This window comes from Scophthalmus maximus, chromosome 12 (genome assembly GCF_022379125.1).
Source record: "Scophthalmus maximus strain ysfricsl-2021 chromosome 12, ASM2237912v1, whole genome shotgun sequence".
NCBI classification, from domain to species: domain Eukaryota; kingdom Metazoa; phylum Chordata; class Actinopteri; order Pleuronectiformes; family Scophthalmidae; genus Scophthalmus; species Scophthalmus maximus.
In genome coordinates this window covers 13,396,398-13,421,052 of record NC_061526.1, presented here as the reverse complement: position 1 = coordinate 13,421,052, position 24,655 = coordinate 13,396,398, and the positions used below count along the sequence as shown (strand labels likewise).

The following is a 24,655-nucleotide window of genomic DNA, read 5'->3' as shown; positions in this document are numbered from 1 at the left end:
GACCTTTTAGGGGGGTTCCGGTGGCATGCTCCCCCGGAAGAAGATTTTCTACATTTCACAGTCAAATACATAGATCTGATGAACTTTGGCAGCAATTTAGGACGCTTGATCTATGAAGGACTTTATGGTCTTGAAAATATTTGTGTGCTGTAAGCCTTACAATCTACATATGTGTGTTGTATGGACACTGACCTCCACCCACATACAAATACAAAAAAGGGGGTACAGTAGCTTCTTTTGAAAATATCATTCTTTGCATAAAAACAATAACAGCACAGAACAATTAACTAAAATCAACAATTAATTAAAATCAACATAAATATTGAACTTCATACCAGCAGGAATTTTGAGTAAAAGTAGCAATTTGTATAAAATTATGAACAGATTTATTTCTGAGGATACTGCAATATATCAATATATCAAGTGAGAAAAAACTGTGATGAATATATATCTCTTTCAGAATCATGTGTCATTTCACAGACAGATCTGCTAATTCCATAGCAATACTCTGTCTCTGTCTGAGTATCAGAGCTGTTTCTTGCTATATGCGGACTATGCGGACTAATTCTTGTTTTTATTTTTTATTGTTTGCATATGAATATGGATGCTGCCTCATTGTGTTTTCATTCCAAGTAATAGCCTAATTTATTTTCTGTCCAATTTAGGCTTGGCACAATTTATTTATTTATTATAGTTTTGGGTTGGTGGTGAGAGTAATTTTAAATTAAGATATGTTTAATGTTTAAGAACCTTCTTTTTACAATTTAAAATAAACAATTTTGAGGAACCCTGCATCAGTTTAATTTATTGACATATAGAGGATCCCCATTGTTTACCTTGTATTATCATTTTCGAACAGTTCAACTTGCTTGGGGGGGTCAACTTATGATATTTGATTTTAATTAGAGAGAGGTTTTCATGACTCTAGCCGTTTTTTCTCTTAAAATGTAATAGATTGTTGCATCTTTGTGGATCCCCTAAAAGGGTTATGAATTTATCCATCGTAGTTTGACAAAATAGGGGCCCCCAAAAAGCCAGAAGTGGCCCATCTGAGTATGTTCTATATCTAATGCAATGCATCTCGCAAGATGTCTTTCAGCTATAACCTAAATTCTGCGACTGACGCCCTGGGACGGCCTTCAGCTAACCATCGACTGTCCCGGGCTTCCAAAGCTAAGATGACCTTGTATAGGGAACCAATCACTCATCTTTGCAGTCTCGCCAAGAGGGGAGACAAATTCCTAAACAGTGAGGAACTTTTCCCATTTTCTCAATGTCATTTCCAAGAAGCAACAGTGTAACAGCTTATGGCTCTTGCACAACACTGGTCAGTCCTCATTTCTCTTTTATACACATTTCATGCTTCAATATTCATAAATGCTTAATATTACATAAATAAATAACTCAACTGGTATATTAAAATACCGATGATGTGAAAATGTATTGGACAGAAGTCCGCCGACACCGTCTTGATTGTATATAAAGGTTTATTACAAAAAGACCAGCATCAATTCAAGCACTGCAGAACTTGGAGAGTGTCCGGCCAAAAGGAAAGCTCTGCAGACACTTCTTCGGGCTTACATTTGTATAGGTCTGTTGTTTTCTAAAGAAGGAACATCTGGTTCAAATTGGATTATACTAAGACGTAGAACGAAGAGGGGTTAAAAGGAAAGTTAAAGGGGTCATCAGGAGGCCCCCAACCTAACATTCCAGAGTAAGAAAATGTAAACATGTGCTACTCACATTACATATATTGACAAAAAGACACTACACAGTGAACAGCTTTTATTCTGAGTTCAGGATGAAGCCATAATATGTAATATTTGAATGTTGGGAATGTATTTTGTCCTCAAATTGATCATAAAAGGAGTGATGCAAGTAAAGACAGGATCTTAGGTGAAAAACTGAGCTTTTTTGCATTTTACTTTTCTACTTATGTAAATGTCTGCAAATTTAAGTGCTCTGATTTGATATTTGATATGAAATTAAACTCTTCGATTTCAAGGGTTAACAAACTCTTTCTGAAACGGGCCCTGGATTCACCACAATATGTGAGAGTAACAATGGTAATGGTAAATAGCCTGTATTTATATAGCGCTTTCCTAGTCATATAGACCACTCAAAGCACTTTACAGGAAAGTTACATTCACCCATTCACACACAGCTGCTATTTACTGATTGATTTTATTGCTTCTCATTTGTACAGTCGTGTCTTGGTTATAATCATTGGGTTGGAAAAAAAGGCAACTGGATTCATGAGGAACTGAGCTGAGCTGAACATGGTTTTATAAACTCTGAAAATCATCTGCAAAGTAAATGGTAAAATGAGATGATGACAAACACACAGGGGAACCAGATACAGAGAACATGACAAGTTTATGTCTCTATGTATAAAAACCAAAAACAAACACACTGGCTGCTGCTGCTGATGGTGAGTTGATTATACGATCTGTGTGACCGGGCAGAGCTCAGGCTGATCCAGGAACAGCGTCTGGAACATGTGGTTGTAAAAGTCTGGGTGGTACAGGCAGGCCCGAGTGCAGTCAGGGCTGAAGTTCAGCTCCAAGATCTGGGGTTGCATGGTCCGCTCACCTGACACAGAACCAGAACACAACAAGAGTTTTAACATGTTCGTGTGAAATACAAAGACATTCACCGTGTGTGTCCGGGTGTATGTGCACATATGTGTCTCTTTAAATGTCTTTAAAAAATTGTGAGGTAAAGTAGGGGAAACTCTCTGCACTTGCGGAACCGAGGGAACTATGGGGTGAATGTTGCTGCTTCATGGCCTCTGCAGCCTCTCGGTGTAGCAGGGCTACCATCTTGCCATCATGCATGGCGCGAGTCAGGTAACAGGTTCCCTAAAGGTGTCGTGTCCTTACTGAAGAGCTGCCTTGATGAGAGGACCGACACATTGTATTTTCAAATCCATGTTCCAAGAGCGTGGTGGCTATGACTGGGGGCGCTGTTTCACCTATTGCATTTACATATTGTCCACCGAAGTGCAGGTTAGGTCTTTGAAAAGGAAAAGTCAAATGGAGTTTGCAATTTCATTTTCAAATGGTTAGAAATACATTTTATTTTTAATTGTGACCTACATATTGCTTGCTTAAATGGAAAATTAGTTTGCATTGTTTATATTGCATTTGCATTTGAATATTGGCCACCGAAGTGCAGGTTTAGTCTTTGAAAATGAAAAGTCAAATGGAGTTTTCATTAAAATGTTCATATTGTTATCAAATTACATTCTCATTTTAATAGTCATAGAATGCCCATACAAGGATAAAAATATGGATTATTGCATTCTCATTAAAAGTTTTACTCAAAAGACATACATTTGTGGAAAATTATAATGCTATATTGGAATTATATTTCCATTTTCACAATTCACCACTGCAATAGACCCGGGTAATAATTGGCTTCACCTCTGATCAGCATTGATGTGAATGTCACACCCGGGTGACACCCATAAAGCCACCTGCTTAAAGGGCCAGGCTTGGTTTGTATACTTTGAAAGAGTGACAAAAGTGCAAGATATAAGGTAACGTTGAACACCGTCTCGCTGGCTGCTTTCTGTTGTTTACTATACTGTTCTTTGTTTTATGGTGTGCAACCATAGCACGCAGGATTCAATTCTGTTTAAATTTTTCTTGTGGTTCAATGTCACACTCTAAACCCCAAGCAAATATGGTTAAAGTGAATTGTTGTTTATTCACTTTAGGTTTTGTGAAGATTTAATAAATGGGATACAATACATTGATCTGTAAAATGTAGGAGGAGCTGATTGGTTGATTTTGATAATGCTGGCTGTTTTTATTCAAGTATCATAATATTAAAGTAATGTTAATTTAAAGACAAGAGAAAAGTGATATCATTAAAATAGCTTCTATTCAAGTGTATTCTGTAAGACAATGCAACATAACGTTACAAAACAAAGTAGGGACACCAAGATTTTTAATTTGAAACGTGACTCTGCCTAATCTTTCTTTCTCCCTCTGAGTGTGTGTGTGTGTGTGTGTGTGTGTGTGTGTGTGTGTGTGTGTGTGTGTGTGTGTGTGTGTGTGTGTGGCAGTGGACGTGTCTCTCTGTGGCCACCACATGCAAACCCATTCCCTTAATGGAGGTTGTCTTGCTTTTGCCTCCATTGAACCTGTTGTCACTTTACACCAAAGCAGCTGAAATTGATTCACATGACCTTTGCTTCCGAAATGGACAGATTGATATCCCTGAAATTTAACTGACTGGGTTTTGTACTGTGACCATTAAGTTTGAGCTGAGGCTCCACTCGCCAGAGGATCAGAACAAAACTTTAGTGGCCGTTGTCTTACCTTACTGATGTGTTACATATAGAATACATGCTTACCATTATCCCTTGTACTCCACTTCAGCATGAAGTCTACAGCATATATGGCCCGGGATGATGGGTAGGGACAGATTCCATACGGAGCGGGTCTAGATGAGGCTGCCTGGAACAGCTCCCTGAACGCTTGAAACAACTCTGCCTAAAGAGATTGGGAGAGGAAGAGAGGGGAGAAAGGAAAAATCAGACCATTGTGTGGTAGATGATCTGAATATGAGAGCACAGTGATATAGATGGATATCACAAATTTTGATATATTTACTATTGTCACCTATTTCATAGTCACACTGCACAGGTATTTTGTGCCTGTTTTACAATATATATTTACCAGGGAGTCATATTTTCTACTGCGTTGGTTAAACATGAATACACAATTATTTAGCTAAGAAGCATTTTTTGTTAAAAAGATTTATATTTAAGGTTCAAACCCCGACAGCGGTAGAACCCTGTTGTTTTTGTGTTGATTAGGGCTGAATGATTAATTGCATTTGCGATAACATCGCGATATGATAAAACGCGATTTTCTAACCGCAAGGGACGCGATTACACGGGTCACGGGATGCGGGATGATCAGTCACGCTGCACTAATCTGCTGCGCAATGTCCTCAAGCTCGACAGAACAGTCGGAAACTGATACAGCGGAGACTTTAATCTTGAAGAGGAACAGCACGTCGGTTGTAAAAAGGACGATGCTGCACAGTGTCAGGTGTTGTGCAGAACAAGCTGTGCTACCGTTGCTACTTCACGGGGCAACACCACCAACCTGTATCAGCGTTTGGCACAGTGCCACAGGGGCTACATGACGAGTGTACGGTCAACAAGTCAAAAAAAAAAATCGCGATTCCATATTTTCCCCAAATCGTTCAGCACTAGTGTTGATCCACAAATCATTATTTGGCCACTAGCCAAAATGTCTTTGCAAAGGGCAGGGCTCAGAGGAATATTGGCTTTCAGTCATTAACGATTTGTCCAATCATCACAAATCTTGGTACATGACTTAAAGCTGTGATTAGCTTCAGTTCTTCAAGAATTTTCTTACCAACCTATAGGGGGCGCCACAAATGCGTGTATGTCAATAACCACTGAACAGAATTTCACGAAGGTTGGTGTGCCTGCTCTGGGGGCAATGTTGATCAAAGTACGAGGCGCCATCTTGATTCTTGAAAGTGGGTGTGGCCTATAGCATATATGATCATAACTTCACATGCCTATGACTTATCATGACCACACTCACTAGTGAAATTTCACACCATCTTTTCAACATACACACCAGTCGCCGCTTGGGTCTATATTTATACTATATACTATTATTTGATACTTATATCGAGGGTGAAGGAAAAAGAAAACCACCACAATTGATACCATACTGGTTCATCCTGACAACACGAGGCTTAATCAGGAGCTGTCAGATTTTGATGTAGATATTGACGTCCATGTAAGAGTGCAAATATGTGCCTCAATCAGAGATTACGTTGATTGGAGACGCAATAGGAGCAATGAGTTCAAAAGCAGGTATCACAGCCTAGGGACTGAAACTACAACTATGTTCCTAGAGTTGGAAATTAGGATAAGTTCTTTATTTCTCAATAAGTTCCTTTTACACTTGTGTGAAATGTTATCACTTACCTCTACCTCCTTCCATGGATACTGTGGGTTCTGCTCCTCAAACATGGGGATGAACTCATCGTAGTGCACCTTCAAACAGGGGAGCAGAGATTCTCTGTTTTGATTTGTTGGTGGCGTTAAAGCAAACGATAATGTCAATAACCCTAACTCTTGTGTGTTTCCCTTTATTTGATAATTAGCAATTAATCGAAGTTAGTCACGGGTGAGGAAGAGGATTAAATGCAGCAAAGCTACCCAGCAATAATTGAATTGGGCATGTTGTGTGTTGAACTAGGACTAAAAATCTACAGTATAGGTGCCATTGAAGATGAGAATGTTTCTTGTAATTGCAGACTGCTTTAAAAAATGTGGTGGTAAGATAAGCTACATGGATAAACAGAAATAAAACATACCTGCTTAAGCTGTACATCCTCTGCATAGTTCATGACGGTGAAGTGCTTTTGGTAATCATCAAAATTGTTCAAGGAGAAAGGTCTAGAAAGAAGCAACAGATTTGGCGGTATACAAATAAAAACTGAATTGAAACCACAGACCGTAAATACGCCCCCCCCCCCCCCAAAAAAAAACTTAAAGTAAAGAACAGTTATTGTACACAATAGAATGCAAAATTTAAAATGTACATTAAGAACTATACCTGTTAGCAAAACGCAACCAGAAGACATTGTAGGCATAAAGACGCAGAGGCTGCACAGAGCGCAGCATCAGCATGTAGCGAATGTCGAACTTCACCATTCCCACCTCCTCCCTGTTGAACAGTACGGGGTTTTCAAGGTACTTACACACCACCTGGAAAACAAGGACAAACAGAAATACAGAGTTCACACATCATGATCCTAAATCTAAATGTTTGCATGAAAATATGCAGTGACAGTTGGTAGGAGCAGGTTTTAAAAAATAATATAATGTACGGTTGACCAATAAATAAAAGAAACGTTGAGGGATTCATCACTGTCCAGGGACAGACCATCAATTATCTATTTAACCAGTATCCTCTCATTGATATTGAGAACCACATACCCTGTTTGGGGACAAATGTTGGACTCTAATTATGGATCTAATTATGGATCCCGTCCCAGCAGCAAAGCTTTGGTTTATGGAGCTACAACAGTGACAGGAAACTGAGGTATTGAAAATAAAAGTTTTGGCACTGAAAAATGTTCAACTGAAAAATAAAACGCAAACATTAAAAAATTGTAATCTCACAATCGTACTATTTTATTTCATTTTGATATTTTTATGCATTGTGATGGGTTTTTGATTTCAATCTTTACATTTTTTTTTATGTCTGTTATGATTTTCCCCGCCTATCACTCGTTTTCAGTTTCAACTGACCCTGTTTTCACATGGCAGTAACATCTGACCTGAGTGATGCGATCACAAGTGGACAGCTCTCAGCACGTCGGTTCTCACCTTGCAACAGAATGTGTCTCCAAATGCGTCTTCAGTGACCACTTGTGATCTGATTTCCACTTACCCGCTCTGTATGTAAATCAACATTGACTTCATTTTCATTTGCAAAAGACCAAATGTGCTGGTTTTTTTTAAATTAAATAATATATTTAGTTTACTGTCATAGAGGAGTAAAGACACCAAAAAATATTCATTTAAGTAGTTGAAATCAGAGATTTTTGGCTTTTAACTACTTGAACCGATAATCAAAATAGTTGGCCATTGATTTAGTAGTCAATGGTCATCACCAGCTTTTTAGTTTTTGTACAGTTTGTGTGTTTTTGCTACATCCTGATTTAGTTGTTTGTTGTCGGAATTGTGTTTCCTTTAGGTGAACATGATTGTCATGAGCTTTCAGCCGAGCTCAGGGATTAAAGCAAAAAAAAAAAAAATCGGACAGAAATTTAGTTTCAGGCAAAGTCATTTTCCCCATCTACCTTTTAAGTGTGCCTTTGAGTAATCTAGAGTCTGGATTTACTTACGGTTTTCTACAGTAAATACATGTTCAGAGCTAAGTTATTCGTCAAGAGATTATTTCCTCTTTTTCAGCTGTCTCACAGACTCCTGCAGGTTAAACTGGACCAAACATACACAGTTAAGGCTGATAAACTGAAAGACTTTCTACAGACCAGGGGTGGCCAACCAGTCCAGCATAAGAAGCCAAAAAATATCCCCACACTTTGCAAAGAGCTGCATGTAACTTCCAATTAGTCTCTTTTTGTAGATTTCTTTGTAGGGTAAGTGTTTCCCATAGGACTTTGTGAGACGATGGTAGGTGGATGTCAGACACTATAGGGGGGTCCTGGGGCATGTTCCCCCGGTAGAAAATGTTGTACATTTCAATGACAGCAATTTAGGGGCTAGATCTGTAAGTACTTTATGCTCTTGTAAACAATTGTGTGCTGTAGTAAAGAATTTAGTCATAAACACATATGTTGTATGGATATGAATGAAGATCACCTGCAGAAAGTAAAAGTATCAATTTGTATAAAATTATGAGGAGATTCGCTCTCTCCAGAGTGGTGCTGAACTTTCAGGACAGTTTTTCTGTTCATTCAGTTTGACACTCCCCAATATTACTTTGACCTCAGAAGTATTTTAAAGGATGGGCAATTGTAGTTGACGGGTTTCCCTCATATCGACGGAGAACTTTAATTCCTGGCCGAGCTTCTCCCCATTACGCGAATATGCTGAATGGCTATAAGTCGCAATGTTTGGCATTCCTTTATATGATTTGTTTTGTGAGATGGGGAGCTTGGGTTTCTGTATGTGTGCTGGCACCTTTGGTGTACTTTCTCTCTGTCTGATGATGCAGTCAAGGTTGTTGCTGATGTGCGTGTCCAGTCCACGGGCCAAGTTCCAAGGCTTACAGATCCAGTTGTTATCCTCTCCGCTGAAACACACATCCAGACAACACACGTCTAACATCTATCTTGTCAAGTGCTGATAAGACCACCAACATGTTTTGGCTATCTCAAACAACTGGAGACCATCATGTTCAATTAATACTTAAACAAATCCAACCGTTCTTGTCTCAGTTGATAATGCTTGATGAACTTTGGCAGCTCTGTCTGGAGGTTGAATGTCTCTGGTAGCCAATCAGGTCCTGCGCCACCTTTCACTCTGCGGGCCACAGCAGCCAGGCAGTCCTTCACAGTAACCAGGCTCTCACAGGGAAATTGGTTGAGCATCACATTCGGTCGCTCCTCACTCAGTTTCCTGTCAGAGATAAGGTCCTTCAATTCAAATTCATTTTTATTTGTATAGATCCAAATCACAACACACACACACCTCAAGGCTCTTTACATAGTGAGGTTGAAACCTCACATTCTTACAGAGAAACACAACTGTTCCCACAATGAGCAGCTCTGAGACTGTGGAGAGAAAAAACTCCTTAACAGGAAGAAATCTCTTACAGAACCAGAACATCTGCTGTGATCTGTTGGTGAGAGGAGAGGTGGGCAGAAAGAGGGGGAGAGGAGAAAGAACAGTTGTATAGTAGTTGCTTTAATCTCTACTAGACTAATACTTATAATTTGAGAAATAATACTGAAATTTATAGATGAAATGATGTTATTAATAATCATAAAAATCGTTCTTAAATCCATTAAGTCCATTGGAAGTTTCAGAAAAAGTTTCAGATATGCTGGGAGGGCCGGGTTTTGGTAGCATCCCAACATTTCTACAGTTAGGCCAAGGGAAATTAGAGGCAAAAGCTAATCCATGAGGAGGTTGTGCAGAAGTGGAGGAAGTTCGCTTCAGCAGAATGGTGGGCATGGCCAAGCAGGGGGTCTGGACCAAGTGGGAGCACACTGCTGGCCGCAAAATCACCTGGACAGAACTTTGGAGAGCGGAGCCACACCGGTTCAAGTTCTTGGTCCAGTCGGTTTATGACATTCCCCAGAGTCCTTCCAATCTGCTCACCTGGGGCCTGGTGTACTCACCTGCTTGCCAACTCCAGAAGAGGACGTCGTTGGAGCACATTCTTAGCTGCTGTTCAAAGACCTTGGGAGAGGGGCAGTACCGTTGGCGCCACAACCAGGTTCTGCGGGCAGTTGCAGACACCATCTGCTCCGGCGTCAGCTCCAGCAAGCGAAACACCCTACAAAGTGCCCCATCTCTTTTGTTCGCGCCGGGCACCCTCAACCCTGGTCGAAGGCCCAAGGCGGGCTGCTCTCAACAGCAAGAGCTTGTCAGGTCCTGGTCGATCTAGGGGAGGCAGCTGAAGTTCCCGGACAACATCACAGCTACCAAACTCAGGCCAGATATGGTCTTGATGTCCGAGGCAACCAAGCAAGTGGTGTTGCTGGAGTTAACGTTCCCCTTGGAAGACAGGATGGAAGAGGCACAAGAGAGGAGGAGAGCCAAATATGCGTCTCTGGTAGCAGAATCCTGCCCGCTGTGAACCTGGCGAAGGGATCTGTGGACTGCAGAGACCAAGAGCCATCAAGAATATCTTAGAAGCCGCTGAAAAGGCTTTCCAATTGCTCTGGATTAAGAGGGATGACAAGTGACCTGGACAAAAGTCGGGGGCCTGATCCCCCCCGGCTGGGTTGCCCGGGAGAAGGTGTCTGATGATAAGACCCGAAACACCTGATGACCCTGGGTCCATCACTGACGATGTGTCGAGGTTGCACCGCAAGGTGTATCATGCAGCTGAGTGTATTACAAAAAGAAACATATGATAATCGGTATTTGCTCTTCTTTGTTAGTTGGCTAATAAACTCTTTGTTAACCTGTGTCAAAAAGAAGTTGAGATCTCGACCTTAAATATATTATCTACAAAAGGTACGGACAGATCACGGTTCGTGATCGAAGTAACACATAGAGAAATACAAGACACGAAGAGTCAATATAAATCATAAAAGTTGATTGAATTATATGAAATGCTATTAAAAGCAAGGCTGATTGTTGTTATGTTGATTATGAAATTAATGTAATAAAACTATATCAAGAAATGCTACATTATAACGAATAATCAAAGAATGTAAATGGAGCATTAAACTCTAGTATCCATTTGTCATGCAAAATGAGGAAGTCACGTAGATCACGTCGACTGAAAAATGAGGAAGTCACGTCACATTTCCATAAATGTAGCAAAAAACTCGTTACATCCAGGAAAGTTACATCCATCGGAAGTTGTCAGAGTTTTCTTAGTCTTTCCATGCTCACAGTATATAAGGCATAACAGGAAATAGATCGGGGTTAGTCTTCGGAGCTCTTCCTAGGATACGGACGGAGGATGTGAACTGCCAGTTACAATCTACTGAGAAAAGACTTTGAGAAATCTTTCACAGCTTTAAAGAAAAGGAATCGGGCGGCTAAGATGAATAACCACTTCACGATGCATCGCGATGCATAACAATGCGTTGCCCTCTCAATTTTCTATTTTACTGAACATGGCTACATTTTCATCAGTAAATACAAGCAGTCGCACTCTAAGCACTCCCTTTCTTCTATTATTTTATCCAAGAAAGGACACTTCTTGAATGTGGAAAAAAACCCACAACAACACAACAGGATTATTTACAACAGTAAATACTAAAATGGCATCAAACTGTTAGTTTATATAGTGCACTTATTCATAAAAGAAAATATTTAAATGTTAAAATAAATGTCTTATTATTAATGTGTAAGTATTAAATTAAATCATAAATCAAAATAAATAGAGGCTAAGCTTACCATCTACATTATTAGTGTGAAAATGGTCATCAAAACAAAACATAAATCCTTATGTTTTGGAAAGGTGCAATAAATTACAGTACTGCTGTAACCTCTATTCTACAAAACATCACAGGACAAGAGCACCTCCTATTATTCTTTTTCAAGTTTTCTATAGATACTGTGATGAAATTGTTGTTGACATAATCATGTAGTGAAAATGTGTGTGTGTGCATGTTGTGTGTGTGTGTTCATTTCTGACCTGTAGTCTTTGATGTGATCATAGCCCCAAATAATATCAGCCTCCTCCTCATCATCAGTCAGCTGGAACTGTGGGTGTGTCAGGTTGTTTCTCACTTGTGACATTTCAGAGTAAACTCTGGAAACAAAGCACAGAACAATGAAAATATGTGGAGATACTCTGCAACAGTAAGAAATCTACAAATAATAGTGAAGTGTTGAGAGAATTGGAGGTTCATGCAAATGATGAACGTTTTTATAAATCATAGCTGCGGTAGGAGTAATCCAACTAGCCCTAGATATGAAGTCTTCGGGACTGATTGAAAACAAAGCTTAAAAAGGCCAAAAACAAAAAGTTACTAAGGAGGAAATCTCCACAAAACCTAGGCCCTGACAGAGCTGTCAGGTATCAAAGATTACTTATTAACTTGTATTCATTTTTTATCTTTTTATTATTATCATTTTATATTTCATCATTATATTCACTATATAACCAGCTTCATCATGTATTCAATGCTTGAAAGACAGAAAGTACTAGACAGTATTAAAGGTTGAAGGTTTTAAATTGTAAAACAAAGTAATGTGTTGAGAGCCTGGCTCCTTGTGTGGTCCGAGCTGACCTCTGACCTACCACCCTCACCGTGACATTAAACTTCTACAAGGGGTAAATGTGTATTGCTCCACAGGAACATCCCTTCAAAGTGAGCTGTTAGGGTAAAGGTTCGGTTGCTCTAACTGTCGGACCTTCTCTCTGTGCGATAACGCTCAGAAACTTTCCATGCCTTTTAGTTGTTAGTTGTCACCACCAACGGGCCAAAGCTAGGCTAAGCGAGCTGGCTACATGCGAGAGGCCTCTTTACTGCAGTTCGGAGGCTGCGAGCTCGAGAGGTAACAGCAGTTACCGACGGAGGAGTCGAGCCTTCATTGCCTCTGTCAAAGCGCAAATTAGCGCGTTCACCTGGGTGTGACGTTCACATCCATGCCGACCGGAGTATTATCATGCCGATTATTACCCAGGTCTATTGCAGTCATTTGACCCCGGGGCTGAATGCCGATTGAACTTTTTCGCACTGAAGAAAACGCCGGGTGTTAGCGGGTTTAAACAGGTTTTTTTGGCCAGTGTGAAAGGGGCTTAAGAGTGAGAAACTGCAAGTAAACGACTTCTCAAAGGAAGTTCATGACATACACGAGGTGTGAAGCAGCATGATATATAAAATGACAAAAGGGGGAAACCGCAAGGTAACGGCGTCTCTTGCAGGGGGCTCATGACAGGATGCAGCTAGAAACTGCTATGACCCCATTGTTGCCGGGTGGATGTTCGTCTGTAAACCCGACCCGGCACTTTGTAACCAGTAGGGTTCTGTAAGCCCATGCTCTTGAATATGCATGAGGAGAAGGCCTTTAAAAACGGAGGAGAGGAAGAGGACGAGGCTTGCCCTTGTTTTTCCGACCTGGCGGTCTCGCCCGCGGGACTCCACGACATCTTTTTGAACCCTTTTTGAACATTCTTTCTCATTCTTTTTGATACATTATAACCCATCGTTTTTGTAAAACCTTAATAAAACCGGATTTGTATTTTGTGCAACTCCAACCAAACTCCAGTCTCGCTCCATCTCTAAGAAAGAGCCCTAGCCAGCCTTAAGGTAAGCCACCCAACCTCTCCCTTGGATAGGCCGACACATTTAGAATACGTCTATTTGTGTTTGCTGGTGACTGTTTGTTGATACAAGTGTTGCATTGTGTTTTGCTCCATGTGGTTTTTGCAAAAGTTTGAATGATGTGTTGAGCCGTTGTGTAGTGTTTGATTGTGTTAGATTCTGGGAAGCCAGGTTTGGTGACTTTTTTTGTGTGTTTAAGCTCATCAAACGGCCGTCTCTTGGTGAGGTGGGTGTACGCAAATAATAACTACAATAAAATAGCGCTATATTTACCATCCTGGTTGTGGTTGTACATTTCTGCTGCATTGAGAGGGGTATAGGTCGAAACATCTCTGAACCTCATTACAAATGCTTTTAATTGATACTGTGTTACTTACTGTCTAAACTGTCAGCATTAAGAATGTTTTTGTGTTTATTGTGTTGTAATGTAGTCAGATAGTTTGATCTTTGCCGTCCTCCTGCCCCTAACTGCACCGCACACCGTCATAGCTGCTGTGCAGTTATTATTTATGTTCTAACCTTTTCCTAGCACCCATTAACTTTGTATGGCTTTTTTCAGTTGGAATATTTTTCTGACAAGCATTTTGAATTGCTTCAGTCATTTCAAGCAAATGTAACTCTGTGATTAAATACCAGATTAAATCTTTTTTAATTGTTTTTGCTCTGTTCATTGGTTGTAAATATTGGAAATTACCAGTACATATCGAATAGAAGTTTACTTGTATGCATTTTGGGTTTCAGCTTATTAAAGTTCCCAAAAACCAAAAGAATCAAGAGAAATGTATTTTCAACTCAATGTTAGCTGCAGTATGTTACTATCACTACAGCATTTTTACAGATATATTCCATTTTGGATCAAGGTCATGGGCCACCTGATGGATATTACTATCCTTAAAGCTACTATTACAACAATTATTTAACAACCAATAGGTCTGAGCAGTGTAATCTCTCATCTGAAGTTCTCTTCGTCAAATAATGTTCAATATCAAGAGTTTTCCTCAGCTGTGGTTCACTTTGCTAGACATTGTCTCTGTGAGCTTCCCATTTTGTCAACACAGCAGTCACAATGTAACATCAGAAATTTAATAAGTGTACTTCTTTATCTTTTCTTTTTTTTTTTAAAGTGACTGTGCAGCTACTAGTTGAGAGGTGCGGAGGTGAGTCTTACTTCAGGATTTTATCCTTGGGCACAGTGTATGGTTGGATCTCCACTGGAAGCTGCTCCTTGTTCTCCCGTGTAATGATCTAGAGAAACGCAGACAGCGGGAAATCAGGTTAATTCAAAATAAATTTGTTTTGTTTTAAACAAAGAGCCAGGGCTGAGCAGAAAAAACCCACAGCTAGTGGACCGCAAAGAAATATTTGCTGATTTTTACAAAAAGTGTATTGGTTTAGAATCACTTACTGCCGTTTTAAGCAATGCATATCAATAATGAAGTATGTGAATATGACCAAGATGGGAGCATGCTTTATATAGTCAATGCTAAATCTCTATATAGGAAGATATGTATTAACTAGTGTCAATCGATTAAAAATCACAATTTGCTGTGATATAATAATTTTTGTTCTTCTTAAGACTGAAGTTTGTAATAATGCATATTTAAAATGTAAAATGATGGAATTAATGCAGATACCAACACAAAGGAAGTATTTAAATTCAAATACTATGCAAAAAAAAATGCATTTTCTTTTTTACTTTGAGCATAGATTCTCTCCTGTGATTTGAGGGTGGGGAACAACCTCTCACAAGGCTCGGTGGTTGCAGGGGTTGACAGCCCGACATGTGCTGTTTCTCTCTTCGACCAGCACTGCAGCGGACACCCCTCCATGTCCATTTTGGGCTCTGCTTTGTAACGGTCTATAATATAAATTCTTAATTTAGGAACTTTGCTCTATAGGTTTCTGCTGTGTCTGCAATTTCCTTTTGCTCATCAAACATGACCTTTGCTCTGCCAAACATGTTGTTCGACTAGTATGAACCGACGAACCCCATGAGGACACGCCAATCAAACAGTACGCCCCCACAGCCTCTGCAGGGAGAGGACAAGGTTTGCCTCTTAGCAAACAGTCGTACGGTGCCTACAAAAGAGGAGTATAAAAGACAAAGGAGTTCTCAGGCCCTGAAGCCATCCCTGGTACTCAGCTGAATAGTACTGCTTTGACTCCGTCGGCCTGTTTTTGCTGGCCTGACTAATTTTTTAAACTCAACTGATTCTGTAATAAACTACCTGAAACTCAGTCGAGTGTAATACTTTTATTTCTCACGACGGAAACAATACACTAATTTCCACTACACGGACCACACATTGTTCTATGGACTCTTCCTCTTCATCTGTATCCGTGTCAGAAGAACTCAGCAAGAAGACAGACATCCTCTTCTTTGGCGGCTGTTCCTCTGCTGTCTCTGCAGATGGTTGTTGTGCATCACCAGGTTGCGTACTGAAGCCCACACCTCACTCCTTTCAGCTTTGGGCAGACACTTCAGGTCCTTAAACCTGGGGTCAAGTGCAGTAGCCATCTTCAGCCATGTGAGGATGGTGCTGTCCCTCTGTTTAGCTTGGTCTGTGGTAAAGACTTTTTATAACTTGCTGTCCTCTTCATTCCTGAGAGTTTGATGGACTGTGCTCGAAGTCCCAGGCAATCTTGAATCCACTGTGGTGAAGGGAAACTGTGACTGTGGGCCGTGCAGGGCAGGTGTTCGGATGGAAGTAGTCTCGCGGCTGCGACCAACGTTACGAGCACTGTCAGTGCCGAGAGTGGTTAACTTTGCCTCGATTTGCCATTCTTTTGCGAATCTAAAGAAAATGATCAGCACATGCCTCAGCATGGTGTCGCTCTTCTGTTTTACTCAGTCAGATTCCATTCTTTATCAATGAAGTGCGCTCTGACGCCCAAGTACTTGTCATTGCTCACAGAAGTCCAAGGGTCCCCTGGAGAGCGACGCGCTCTCTCGCTGTCATACGTGTGTATTCTTGACATGAGGGTTCCTCTCGGGGGCAGATTATAAGAGGTGTCTCCCGATGCAATTTGAATGATTTCTCTCATTTAATCCAGTAAGCCAAAGCATTCGTTACCTTCTCACTTACACTTGTTGGCCCTGTAGTTTCGGTAGGATGTTTTGCCTTGAGGGTGATATTTCAAAGACAAATTAATTCTGTGGTAATAAAATTCGGCTTTGCAAACTGTGCAAATACATCTGTTCTCTCCAAAGATCCGTCGGGCTACTTTTTAAAGTATCCGTATCCATCTTTAGCCAGAATAGGTTAGGTCACTGAGGGACTTTTTATTGTTATTAAATGTATTACTGATCAATATTAAAGAGATAGTTCAGTGATTTCTAAGTGGGGTTGTATGAGTTACTTACACATACACATAGGTCAGCCACCACAGGAAGTAAACAAAACGCAGCTGTGTGTGTGAATGTGTGCAGTAAACTGCAGTGTTGTATGAATGTGTGTGAATGTGACTTGAGTGGTCAATAAGGCTAGAAAAGTGCTCACCTCATAGTACGAGTCTGGGGGTTCAGTGGTGGCACTGCTGACTCCTTGTAGATCAGTAGGTATCCATGGTAACAGGCGGCATTGCCTCAGCAGGGGGTTGATCTCTCCATATGTGTAATCACGGGTTACTTCATCTGTGGAGAAATAATCCTGATATGTAAAATGTTGTGGCACGAACACACACACACACACACAGACACACGCACACGCACACGCAGGGCATGTAGAGGGCATTTGATGGGCATGTAGAGGCCATGTGCAGGCCATGTGTTGGGCATGTGTTGGCCATGCGCAGGCCATGTGTTGGGCATGCACAGGCCATGTGTTGGGCATGCGCAGGCCATGTGTCGGGCATGTGCAGGCCATGTGCAGGTCATGTGCAGGCCATGTGTTGGGCATGCAGAGGGCATTTGTTGGGATGTACAGGGCATGTGCAGGGCATGTGCAGGGCATGTGCTGGGCATGTGCTGGGCATGTGCAGGGCACGTAGAGGGCATTTGTTGGGGATGTAGAGGGCATGTGTTGGGCAAGTAGAGGGCATGTGCAGGTCATGTAGAGGGCATGTGCAGGGCATGTAATATGCTGACAAATCACCAGCAGAATCAGCCAATGAGCACATGATAGAATTAGTAATGGCTCAAAATAGAATTAGCCAAGGAAAATCACTAGGAAGATGCAATAAACTTTGTAAATGGAAGCTCTTCTTTCGCGATATTACAAGCAGTGTTTTTATAATTTCTGACTCGAAGCAGTGAGAAGTAGAATGGAAAAATGTATTGTTCCTCTCACTGTACTCAGTACATTGTTGAACACTGAACAGCACTATTTTGAACAAACTAATATATACTAATAAATTACATGATGTTGAATGATGGGACTAACAAAAAGGCCGTCAGGAAAAAAAGTAACACAACTCAATATTGTTGAGGAATATTCGTCTATCCTACGCAGAGAAACTCTTAAGATGAGTCTTCTCAGGCACCAAGCAAGGTCATCTTACCTATGGCAAGCCAAAAAAATTATTGAGCAATTGATGTCTCACTCGAGGTGTCATAGTCGCGGGGAGATGAAGACATTACTCAAAGCTAAATACACCACAGAGACCGGAGATGGGCAGACTATCTTGGGACGCCAAACACTGTGAACCTGTTGATCTGTGTAGCGAACCGGAAGTCTCCTCAATATTTAGCTCTTATAATAAATACTTCTGCTTAAGACATCCAGCCACAGACAGACCAGCTGAACGTCAGGGGCACCGGTGCGACCAAGGAAATTTTTTGACACAGACATGCGTGTGTGTGCGCTTACCTCCTTCCTGCAGGTCGTGCAGAGGCCAGAGGACAGTGTAAGCCAGTTGGCCATGTATATAGAAGAAGGGAGCCATGCCAATGCTGGGCTGGTCAGAGTGCTGCACCTGGGAGCCAAACTCATCCATGATGTACCACACAGGAACCTTCTCCTCCGCCGACTGCACATGAACAAAGGAAGACAAGGGGATGAGTGACGACCATGTTCACACACTGCTGTGATCTATCCTTATGACATATTCATTCAGCATGAATGATATTCATGTTATCATGTTATTGTCCAAAGTTACTTACAACAACTGAACTCAAGCTTGATAGAAACAAGAGCTAGGTTGTACTTAATGGGAACATCAGAACAGAATTCGAGTTCTTAGGTATAATGGAACGACAACACCACGCCCGAGCTCAGAGTACGATGGAACGCAGTATCACTAGCTGACATGAAGATAGCGGGTGTAGTAAGCGTTTTCGTGGTAACAACAAGCTCCACCAATCAGAGACGTCAATGTTACACTTCAGAATTGTGGAGGGTGAAGTATTTCTTAATGACATCGCGAATAAACATGTTTTTCTAAAAACAAGGTTGATTTCATACGGACTTGTGGCTTCTACAGGTTGATATGCATCGTTTCACAACCTCGTAGCTTGACAGGTAAGTCGACCTTGGATAGTTACAACATTAAGGCTAATAATCAAAATTTTGATGGAGAATATGAATGGGATTTTCACTTACGGAACCTCAATGTTCCGCTGTATAGGGATATACAAAACCCAGCTAATCATCGGACTCACTCACTCGCAAATGTATAATGTAAACATGAATCCCACTGACCATGCTGAATGGAATAACTACAAGTTAAGGCCTAACTGACGTTTAAAAAGCCACTTTCACATTCATGAAATCTGTAAAACTTTTTCAGGCTTGTGAAACCCATTATATTTGTGACTGGGCCCCAGTTGTTCAGATGTTATCCCACTGGCATCTGGGACCACGATGATCGCACTCTGGAGCCCTGACAACATGCATCGCCTCAAGGCTCTTTACATAGTGTGGTAGAGACATCACAATATTACAGAGAAACACAACAGTTCCCACAATGAGCAGCTCTGAGACTGTGGAGAGAAAAAAACTTATTAAACAGGAAGAAATCTCTAACAGATCCAGAACATCTGCTGAGACCAGTTGGTGAGAAGGGAGAGGATATTTAATCTAGATATCTTTCTAAAAGACATATAAATTGAAAGGGGTGTTTGTGTTGTTTTGTGTTTCTTCAACTAAAGACACTTTTCTTCTACCTGTTGTTTACATACCTAGTAGCCTTCAGCCTGATTTGTACTTCCATTAAGAGCATTGGTAATCCAGATTTGGTGATCTTAAAAAGTTTGTATCTGGATCAGGTTGATTCAATCCAATGTCGCTTCGTAAAACCAAAACAAAAGTAATCTACGAGTACGTGATGACATACCCCCTGGGAGAGCTGATAAGTCTGGTTGTACTTCCACATGCACTCCATCACCAGCTCCACCGAGTCCGGGTCGGGGGCCTCACCATGGAAGTCCACTCCCATGAGGTCAGCCATCCTCGACAGCAGGCCTGGGATCTGCTCTAGCTGCTGACGGGCATGATCCAGGCGGTACGTCCAGGCATGATCCACCAAGAAAACACTGCAGAAAGATAACCGCTCATTTGTAAGTGCACTTTTGCTGAAATCAGTGTATCACTAACCCCACACTCATTTTCTAACATCACACTCACTGTAACTGCACATCTGCAATAACCATCATTACTGTCTTCCACATGTTTAACCTTGAAATAGTTTTCCACACCCCTTCCGTACAACAACGTTTTATTAAATGCAAGAACTCGTTTGAAAATAAGTTATTATCCTACCTGAGACCACATCACAGCACTAGTAGATGGAAATAGCTTTGCAAGTTTAGAATGTTAACTTTTTTGCAAGTTTAGGATGACCTCTCCGGGAACCATCTACTTACCGTGGTGGAGGGGTTTGTGTGTCCCTATGAACCTGAGGGCTGTGTGGTCTGGAGCCTAGTGCTCCTGGCAGGGTTTCCCATGGCAGAGAGGTCTCAGGCGAGGGGCCAGACTAAGTATGGTTCAACAAAAGACGCCATGGAAGATAGAGGAAGAGGGAAAGGGACCCAGGCCGGAGGAAGCCCGGAGCCCCCGTCTGGAGCTAGGCCCAGGCGGCGGGCTCGTCGGCGAGCGCCTAGTGGCCGGGTTTGCCACGGATCCCGGCCGGGCACAGCCCGAAGAAGCTACGTGGCACCTACCCCCTCTCTATCCTGTGGGCCCACCACTCGCAGGAAGAACCGCTGGGGTCGGGTGCACTGCCACACGGGTGGCAGTGGAGGTCGGAGACCTCGACGAACCAGACCTGGGCTGCAGAAGCTGGCTCTGGGGACGTGGAACGTCACATCTCTGTGGTGGAAGGAGCCGGAGCTTGTGCGGGAGGTGGAGCGCTACCAGATGGATCTGGTGGGGCTTACCTCTACGCACAGCCTCGGTTCTGGAACTGTACTCCTAGATAGGGGCTGGACTCTTTTCTTCTCTGGAGTTGCCCAGGGGGAGAGGCGACAGGCAGGTGTGGGGATACTCACAAACCCCCGGCTGAGCGCCGCTGTGTTTGAGTTAACCCCGGTGGACAAAAGGGTCGCCTCCCTACGCCTTCGGGTGGTGGGGGGGAAAACTCTGACTGTTGTTTGTGCATATGCAACAAACAGCAGTTCATTTGGCCAATAGTCGAACCTCAGATTGAAGAGGAACAATGTGGATTCCGTCCTGGACTTGGAACAACGGACCATCTCTTTACCCTTGCAAGGATCCTGGAGGGGGCCTGGGAGTATGCCCATCCAGTCTACATGCGTTTTGTGGATTTGGAGAAGGCGTATGACCGGGTCCCACGGTTGATACTGTGGGAGGTGCTGCAGGAGTATGGGGATGAGGGGGTCACTTCTTGGGGCCATCCAATCCCTGTATACTCAAAGCAAGAGCTGTCTGGGTTCTCGGCAGTAAGTTGGATTCGTTCCTGGTGGGGGTTGGTCTCCGCCAGGGTTGCGCTTTGTCACCAATCCTGTTTGTGATATTCATGGACAGGATATCGAGGCGTAGTCGTAGTGCAGAGGTGTCAAACTCTAGGCCCGTGGGCCATATCCAGCCTGCCACGTCATTTTATGTGGCATGCGAGAGCTTAAAAAGCATATGTTTGTCCTTTCTTGAAAAAGAAAAAAGTATGAGGAAGAGACCTACTGCGGCTGCATTGCATACACAAAAATCATATCTTGTGCAGAGATGTGCCTGTTTGATTCTGCTTTACAACAAAACCACCATGAAATAATCAGACTGACATAAAGCAAAACAATAGTTATATTTCTCTGATTCAATTATCTGTCCTCACTGATGCTGCTCCCTCTCTGCATTCACTCTAGTCACTCGACCACCTGGCTCTCTCTCTCTCCAGCGCGCAGGAGGGGAAAACTGAAAGTGAGTGTTCTACGCTGAACCAACTGGCCAATCAGAGCAGACTGGGCTTCATTGGGAGGGAGAGGCCTTAATGAGACAGGAGCTAAATCCAAGTGTTTTCGGACAGAGGCTGAAAGAGGAGCTGCAGGAAACTGATGTGTTTACCGAACATTAAAGCACGTTAATCTTTTCAAGTAATAACCCAAATTAAAACTATGACCCTGAATATGTGCATGATATGTCTCCTTTAAACGCCTCAATTGGCTCATTACGGTGTGGTCAGGGTGACTCTCCGTCACTGATATGAATGAAAAAATACGTGCCATGGTGCACGTTTTAGCTGGTGCTGGATTAGTTCAAAATCATTGCAATATTACCGCTTTATCCATTTAAGGGTTAGCTGGGTCAATCCCAGCTAACATTGGGCGAGAGCCGGGGTACACCCTGGACAGGTCGCCAGCCTATCGCAGGGCCACATACAGATACGGACAATCATTCACTCTCACATTCACACCTACGGTCAATTTAGAGTCTCCAATGAACCTGACCCCATTCATTGGAGTGTGGGAGGAAGCCGGAGAACCCGGAGAGAACCCACGCATACACGGGGAGAACATGCAAACTCCACACAGAAAGGCCCTGGTTGAACCGGGATTTGAACCCAGAACCTTCTTGCTGTGAGGCGAAGGTGCTAACCACTACACCACCGTGCAGCCCTATTATACAATATGCATGTTATAATTCTTTTACATTTCTTCTCTGGCGTATAAAGTAGCTCACAGCTGTGTTAAGGCTCATCCACCTGCCCTCAAAACACCAATTGTGCGCTTGACCACAGCACGAGTGCACATATGACGCTTATGATGCTCCTGTCTCGTCTGCATGTTGACGAGAGATGTCACGAGCAAATTTGAGAGAATTTTAGGTAAATTATATGAAAATTGTTTGCATGGTGAAAATAAAGAACTTGTCAAGCCAAAAACTCTGTGCACAACATGCATGCCAACTGCCAAAGATGTGCGCTCCCCACCTTGTATGACTGAGTTTTAGGGCCACATTGAGGAAAAAATTGAAGCGACACGAGAATAAAGTCGTGAGTAGCAGTCATCCTGCAAATTTTAGATACAAGTCAATTCACTGCAGCTTAGGTTTAGAAGACTGACTGACAGTATTATACGCTCCAAAAAAACCACACGCACGCATGTTGTGTGATCTTGGAAAAACAGTCAGGACTGAGGAGATTTGTGGGAAGGCCGGTGTTTGACACGGTGTAACAGGTGTGACCTGAAGAACACGGTGTGCCTGAACTTAGATATCACTTTAACTAGAAAACTGTGAAGGCTTGTCAAAAAAATTCCTCACACGATGAAGGATGTGAGCCTACGTGACTGGTCTGGACCATAAGTCTCTATGTTTCCTTTGAGAGAGCGGCGGTTGCTGCCAAGGCCGAGCAATCCTCCCCAGAATTCCTGGATCCCTCCCACAGTTTAGTCGCATGTTACCAAGGTGGAATCCTATCTTTGAAAAACATTTTTATAAAAAAAAATCTTGCTAATCCCTTCCATAACATTTTGAGTCATCAAAAAAGCCCCGATATTTAACCAAAGCTCAAACTCAGCAAATTAGTCCTATAAAATAACATAACATAATTATTTCTCTGAAAATTTGTATGATGAAAGTTTTAGTCGTTTCTTCTATTATTTCACAACTTGATGGTTCAAACACAGATTTTGCACACTTTATGATTATGCCTGTCTTTCCCCAATGCTGAACAGTCACTGTATGAGGTCCTTCTCTGGTCCTGTGGCGCCCTCACCTGGTCGGCGCCGAGGCCTGCAGCCCACTATCCCGGGTCACAAGCACTTTCCTGCGAATCGTCGCTGCAGAGTCGTTCTTCTTCTCCTCGACGTCGTCGTCTCCACGTCCCTCCTCTGTTTCCTCGTCGTCTTCTGGCTCAAAGTGCATGATTCCGAAAACGTCCCCCGCGTCGTAAATCTGTGACATATGAACACAGAGAGACACATCGCTTGTCAAATCCCCAGACTCCAGCGGAGAAGTGGTTAATTTAAGGTTCGCTCGCCTGTTATCCCGAGCACATGCCTCTAGTGAAGCTGGTTTGACACGTCTAACGCGAGGCTGAGTTCCACCCTTCAACTCGGCGAACACCTCAACCCCTCAAGCAGCAGCTATTTGACAACACGTCGACCTTCCTGGTCCTTCAGCCCTCGGTTCTCCCGCCTCCCCCACAATCTAATGTCATGTGAAGGGTCGAGATTTCATCGAACAACGAGCCGAGGCGCGCGTTATTTTGTGCCGGGTTAGCCAGAGGGACATGCAGGTTTAGTACCAGACGTCAGAGAGGTTATGGGTGTCTGTTACAGGGCTGCACACTTATATGAGACGTGTATGTTGGATGTCAGTCCGCCTGACACAAACCTCGCAGGCGATTTTGTGATGCAGACTCCTCCAATACGTGTGGGGGATCCCTGCGGCGCACAGGGCTCCGGTGTGCAGCGCCACGAAAGAGGCGAACTCCTCGTCTTCGTCTCCATCCATAACGATCCTCTCTGCTGACATGACTCACGTGGAGGAGCGCAGGGGGGAAAACCCGGAAGAAGGGCGGAGACTCCTGGGCCAGCACTGCATCATGGGAATAAAGGGCCCACGGATGTATAATGTGATCCGGATGCCGAACACAAAATGGCGGCCCGTTCAGTTTTCGCCCACGAAGATCCAGATCATAGATGTTCCTGTTGAATATTAGACATGTGGCGAACAGAACTGAGTGAAAACCTGGGGACAAAAGTAAAATGTGCATTTTAACTAAATATTGGTTTCTTATGAAAAAAAAACCAACCATTTATATTTATCAC

The 24,655-nt window shown here is 42.5% G+C and overlaps 1 protein-coding gene and 1 long non-coding RNA gene across 3 annotated transcripts; one reads left to right on the top strand and one right to left on the bottom strand.

Annotated features, from left to right (window-relative positions):
* Window positions 1-1,469: 1,469 nt before the first annotated feature.
* On the bottom strand, window positions 1,470-24,401 carry ttll12 (tubulin tyrosine ligase-like family, member 12). Of its 2 annotated transcripts, none has more exons than XM_035614344.2 (14): window positions 24,219-24,401; window positions 23,599-23,777; window positions 19,768-19,966; window positions 18,303-18,462; window positions 16,995-17,128; window positions 14,663-14,739; window positions 11,859-11,975; window positions 8,960-9,154; window positions 8,717-8,828; window positions 6,621-6,772; window positions 6,379-6,460; window positions 5,987-6,055; window positions 4,364-4,502; window positions 1,470-2,592 (listed from the first exon to the last, which is right to left on the bottom strand). In XM_035614344.2, exons 1-14 carry the CDS (start codon window positions 24,357-24,359, stop codon window positions 2,441-2,443), a joined length of 1,908 nt encoding a protein of 635 aa, XP_035470237.2. In that variant the 5' UTR covers window positions 24,360-24,401; the 3' UTR covers window positions 1,470-2,440. The 2 variants fall into 2 exon arrangements, with proteins under 2 accessions (XP_035470237.2, XP_035470242.2); XM_035614349.2 differs by lacking the exon at window positions 24,219-24,401 and adding an exon at window positions 23,883-24,032.
* On the top strand, window positions 13,094-17,242 carry LOC118288364. Its single transcript, XR_004785857.2, has 3 exons — window positions 13,094-13,479; window positions 14,619-14,768; window positions 15,202-17,242. It is a non-coding gene; the product is annotated as an uncharacterized LOC118288364 (long non-coding RNA).
* Window positions 24,402-24,655: the final 254 nt, after the last annotated feature.

Excerpts from the sequence above, each read along its gene's own strand:
- ttll12 (XM_035614344.2), bottom strand. The coding sequence starts at position 24,359 with ATGTCAGCAGAGAGGATCGTTATGGATGGAGACGAAGACGAGGAGTTC. Across the intron at positions 19,967-23,598 it reads CAGGCCTCGGCGCCGACCAG|TGTTTTCTTGGTGGATCATG; the intron begins GTGAGGGCGCCA and ends ATCTTTCTGCAG. Across the intron at positions 8,829-8,959 it reads TATCAACTGAGACAAGAACG|CGGAGAGGATAACAACTGGA; the intron begins GTTGGATTTGTT and ends TGTGTGTTTCAG.